Source organism: Poecilia latipinna, unplaced genomic scaffold (assembly GCF_001443285.1).
Source record: "Poecilia latipinna isolate Pla-1442-1.1 unplaced genomic scaffold, P_latipinna-1.0 Scaffold64, whole genome shotgun sequence".
Lineage (NCBI taxonomy): Eukaryota > Metazoa > Chordata > Actinopteri > Cyprinodontiformes > Poeciliidae > Poecilia > Poecilia latipinna.
Genome location: NW_015112680.1, coordinates 619917 through 625673, shown reverse-complemented (window position 1 = coordinate 625673; position 5757 = coordinate 619917). Strand labels below are relative to the sequence as shown.

The 5757-nt window shown below is 37.1% G+C and overlaps 1 protein-coding gene across 1 annotated transcript; it reads right to left on the bottom strand.

Annotated features, from left to right (window-relative positions):
• Positions 1-2802: 2802 nt before the first annotated feature.
• Positions 2803-3716, bottom strand: LOC106963537 (14 kDa phosphohistidine phosphatase). The gene is made up of 3 exons (XM_015058499.1): positions 3477-3716; positions 3104-3228; positions 2803-3016 (listed from the first exon to the last, which is right to left on the bottom strand). The coding sequence occupies exons 1-3, from the start codon at positions 3691-3693 to the stop codon at positions 2924-2926; spliced, it is 435 nt and encodes a 144-aa protein (XP_014913985.1). The 5' UTR covers positions 3694-3716; the 3' UTR covers positions 2803-2923.
• Positions 3717-5757: the final 2041 nt, after the last annotated feature.

Sequence of the window (5757 nt, the reverse complement as noted above, 5' to 3'; positions counted from 1 at the left end):
CTGGGACAGCGTGACCGTTTCTACCATAACAAAATCAGCAAAAATTTCTCTTCAGACATAGTGTGAACTGAGGTTGCCCAAAAATATGCCTAGTATGAATATTACAATATTACATGCAAGAAGCACTCAGGTGCAGCCTAAGATGAAAACAAATATCGACGGTAATAACATTTCCAAAATGTAATTGAAATCAGATGTCTACATAGACCAAATAAAAAGAAAATCAAACGTTAGTTAGAATAACCAAAATTATTTCTATTTGCTAAATACCAGAAAACTGAGCTTCTTCAGTGACAGGCTTCATAAGAGGTTCTTCCTCACAGCAGCTGTTAGACTCTAAAACCAGCACTGCTCCAAACAGTGCTTACCTCCCTGCAGGTATTTGCAGATTTTCCTTTTACGTCTGTCGTTTCTTATGCACAATTGTACATATATTTGAACATTTCATTTTAGAAGATCCTACTCATTTGCACAATTCTCTGAATCTGAAGATGCTGTTTTTTTTAATGTTGTACTTGATGTGACTACATATTTTCATTTGTATTGAATAATTTTTATAGAATCAAATTTGCTACCTTGTTCTTACAAGAAAAGTTAAACATATAAAATATTGGTGAGAGAATAACACAATTAGCCCAGAAGCTAATGAAATAAGAAAAAAAAAAAAAAACACTTTCAATGGGGAAATTTGCTCTGCCAGACAACATGACGCTTCCTTTTCGTTCCCCACTTAATGTGGAGTAATGTGAAAAATATATAGTTCATTCAGTCTTTACAGTAATGAATGCATTTTCCAAGAAAGGGATGTGTCAGACAGAGGAGCTTAAGAATGCTGCCTCCCACTCTGACCCTCCAGTTTGCAGATAATGTAGAGGTTATCGCTTAACAGGAAACCATGTTGGAATTTGAATGGAAACCGGAAAGAAAGATCCCTTTTCTTTTTTCTTTTAAAGTCGCCGGGCGGCTGATTGAACATGGCCAAAAATCAGTGTTCACCTTGCACCTCGTAATGAGGATCAAGTACAACAGAGGAGAGCTCCGGCAGTGTTAGCAGACAAGCTAAATCTGTTCTCGTCTGCCACATCTTATTTTCACTCTAACTAATTTCAGATAGGGGAAAACCCTGAGCAAAGGAATGGGGGATGCCTGCTTGGCATAGCAAGAATTCTGTGTGGTACGACTTTGAAGCTGTTCTGTTCAGACCCAGACATTGTTTCACACCCAAAACAGAAATGAAAGTGTGATCTTAGCTCTCTCAACCACACACAAAAAAATCTTCTCTTTGATTTCTTACAAAATAAATAAAATCAAAAACAAAAACTATATGCTTCTACATTTATCACAGAAAATAACATATTCAAGACATAAAAACATCCACGGTATATTTGCCTTGATTAAATGTAGTCAGAATATGAAATGTTCCTACAACAATCTCTTTCGGTTTGGCTGACTAGTACAGATTGTTGCAATATTACATGAACAAATTTGAATCAGAGTGCTCACACTTTTTGTAGTAGTTTTGCTCATTTTCTTTTCCTTCACTCCCAAATTATTCCTAATTATGTGTCTCTACAGCTTTTGTGTAGAATCCCTTTGACACAGATTCCCAGTTAGATTTAGATCTGACATTTTACACCCAAATCCAACTTCAATTTAGCTCTGATAAATTGAAGTTGCTCTGACTATATATTCAAATGTTGTTATTCTGCTGGAATGTGAACCTCTTCCCCAGCCTTAAGACTTATGCAGCATTTAACAGGATTGCCCAATATTAAGCACCATGCAGTTTTCTTCACCTACTGAAAAAGAAAAATTACCACAGCCTGATGCTGCCACCAACATGTGTCACTTTAAGGCTGGTGTCTTCATGGTGATGTAGTTATTTTGCCAGAAAGCTACATTCTGGTCTCATATGACCAGAACATCTTCTCACACCTATTTAATGCATTTCTAAAGGCTTTGTTTCAACAACTTTAGTGACTTGTGACTTTCCTATGAAGATTTGCTGTGTGTTTGAGTTGTAGTTTTCCCTTCTTCCACCTGAGCAGCTGCAACTCCCATGGAGACACCATAGACCTCCTAACTGCTTCTACTTCTCACACTGTTGGTAGGTTCAGAGCAGACATATTTTCAGATGATACGTTAAACAGTGCCTCATAAGTTGTTCAAAGTACACTCTTGTATGGTGTTTTCTTTATAACTTTGTAATTTAGTGTTTTTATTAAAGTACCTTGAACCTCCCTTTTGCTAAAATGTGCTATGCAAATAAACTTGGTCATTTTTAAAACATGACCCTGTTTTAAATGTTTACAAAGATATATTCCTGATTTGTTTGTTCACTAATGTCCCCTAACAAACCTCTGAGGCCTTAAATTTCACAATTTTAGGATATTCAACATTAAAACTAATGTTGATAAAATAATTGACTTGCTAAAACTGTAATAACTGCAAATAGAAACTAAGGCAATTTACGCTAAAGTCATTATTTTCTGTAAAAAGGGTCTTGTAATGAAATGCAATGCCAAAATGGAAAAGGAAAAAATAATTCTTATCTGTCGGTGGCTTTCAAAACAACACGCTTTCCCCCAGCTTAACAGGATGCGCCATCATTCCAGCTTGCTCACACCTTCCTGTATGGACTTTACGCTTGGCAAACAAACTCCAATTTTCTTGAAGTGATGCCAACAGAAAGGTAAAATGGGGAAAATTGTCTATATTAAGATCCTTGATTAGCCTTTAGAAAAAAAAAAAAGAAAATGACTGAACTTGGCCTTAAAAATATACAAAGCATTTTATACAAGATTTCACTGAGACCAAAGAGTTTAATGCTGTATTTAAAATATAACAGACCAGACGGTTAAAGTATCATTCTGTGGTTTGGTGCATAAATACAGGCAGGCATTTGGAAATGAGAACAAGTCTCCTATTTTTTGTCATCGGACCAAGTGACCTCATAGTCACCGAAGACAGTTTTCAGCTTCTCAACAGACACAGAGTGGTCTGCTTTCCCAAAAGCCTGAAAAAGGAAGCAAAGAAAGCATTTATATGACAAAAGATTTCAAGAAAAAAAAATTATATGTCTTTAATTTTAATTCAAACTCACTGTGGATTCTCCAAACACCCTGATCTTCTTGTCCTTGTTGTTGTGCTCAATCTTCCCTCCTCCAAGGCATTTACACTCCATCCCTAAGGCCTCCAGAGCTGGACTGACCTTCTCAAATATGTGATCTGCATAGATAACATAAAAATAGGTTTAAATCACTTAACTCAAATAACCAACACGTGAAAGCTATTTATTTTGACTGTAAATCTCCTAAAGCCGTGGTCTGCATTATTCATTCTCGAAAGCGTGCTAAAAATTGTGCAGCTGAACTTTTGGCGGACAGTCCGGTTTGATGGGCACAAACACAACACTTAAAGCAGAACTGACACACTTGACGCTCCTCTTGCAGCAGACCTGCAACTTAGGAACTTACTGTGGTACTCCGCACTTTTAGTGCCTCGTACTACGTCTTTCTGTGCATCGCCATCTTTTACTTTAACTCTTAGCAGTATATATTTAAAAGTCCCCTCGGGATCAATCTCAACATCGGGAATTTTAGCCAGAGCTTCTGCCATTGTGCCCACAGATCTACTACCTACGCTATCAGTGAGCCTCCGACTGATCAGAGACCTGCCAAGCACGCTGAGCATGATACGTTCACGCGATTGGTTCCTTTTGCGTCAGGACTTCTATTTCCGGTCTTAAAGCGACAGGGCATTTGCAGTTTGGCACCACATACTTGCGACGCGTCGAGTGCGCACGCTGGTGACCTCGCGTGGCAAACACATGAAACGTGTCGCTTTGTACACAGACCTCATATTATTGCGTCTTGAACTTTGCACGTCACTACTACACACTTAAATATTTTATTTGGATCTTATTTAAGAGGCCAACACAAAGTCATTGCGAATTGCCAGTAAGTGGATACATGTTTTTTCTTTTTTTTTTTTTTTACAATTTCTACTGAGAAATAACTAAAGGCTTGTGGCTTTGTACTCCCATTAAGTAACATCTTTAATGTTAAATAACTTGAAAGTTATTTAAGGTGTGACTCTACCAGCTTTGCACATGTGGAGACTGAGATTTTTGGCATTTTTTTTCCTCCCAAAATAGCAGAAGAGCAGTCATACTGGGCAGAGACCTCTTCCCGAGATAGCATCTTTAAAGTCCGGTCACAGATTTAAGTCTGGACTTTGACTGGGACATTGCTACATATTTATGCTTTGATCAAAACCAATTCCACTGCAGATCTGGCTGTCTTTTCCTTGTCTTTTCGGGTGGCTTTTTATTTGCTAATGTCCTTCAACAAACCTCTGAGACCATAACTTTTACGATTGTAGAACAAGTTGTACACAAAAGTGCACGTTTGTTTTGCATATTTGTGGATGTTTACTGGTTGAATTCTCTTAACAGCAATATACACAACAACTATAATCAGGTTTTCCAAACAATGCTTCACAAGATTTGAGGAAAACTGATATTGCTAAATCTGACGGCAGAAGTTTTCAACAAGAGATTGTATTGTTCTCTGTCCATGTTTGTTTTGATTTGCTCTTGCCTATCAGAAATACGGATTTGGTCTTTGTTAATCATAACATGGTTTGAATAATAAACTTAAAATGTTATTAAATTTTTGGTTTGAAGAGCATTTCAGCAGGCAGCAACATTGATGTTTATCATTGCTCAGAACGTCTTTTGGATGCACTTGCAACAGAGGTATTGGTGTCAGGCAAAAAAAAAAAGAGAGAGAGAAGTCACAGACCTCTTGTGAAGTGGAATGAAACATTTTCTGTAGGAAACTTGTCATGTAATCTTGCCTGAATTACATTTTAAAATTCATATATCTGTTTCAGTGTCCTTGTATAAGAATACAGTGTTTGCACTGTAACAAATGTAATTAGAAAACCAGTATAAAAGTTATATATATTTTGTCTTTGAAGTGCATAAGAGTGTATAACTCTTACACTTTAAAGGGGAAGTAGTAAAAGTTGTGAGGACTCAGTTGACATACCCACATACTAAATTGAGTTTGGGTCTGGACTTTGAGGCGACCATTCTAACACATGAATATGCTGCGATCTAAAGCATTTCATTAGAACTGTGGTCGTTTGTCTGGGTTGAAGTTGAACCAAAACCCAGATCCCAAGTGTTTTGGAGCCGTCTTTCTATCAACTGTGATCAGCTTCCCTGTCTCTGAGGAAGGAAGGCATCTTCACAACATAATGCTGCCACCACCAAGTCCTATCATTGGTGTGTTTTGTTCACGATGAAGTGCAACAATAACAACGTGCATATACGTAAACTGAAATCTTTCAACAATGTTTATTTTTTTCACTCATTTATAAAGGCCAGATTTGAAGAATGCACAAAAACAGTTTTCAGGACTCATAAAACTACATATCATTTTTGTTTTCGGTTTGAACTACTGTGCATTAGTCTTAAGGTGTTTTGGATGCTGTTAGCATCAGCAAAGCATTTTTTTTATTATTTTTTTCAGAAACATTTGGGTAAAAGAACAGATACCTTTATAACTATAAACAGAATGGCAAGAGTTTTTTTTATGTCAAACTGTTTTGCTTTGCTGATGTGATTTGGTCGGTGTTGTTTTTGAGCATCTGCAAAGCTGTTTTATTGTCTCTGCATAAGTTATTTTTTGTGTGTGTGTGTGTGTGTGTGTGTGTGTGTGTGTGTGTGTGTGTGTGTGTGTGTGTGTG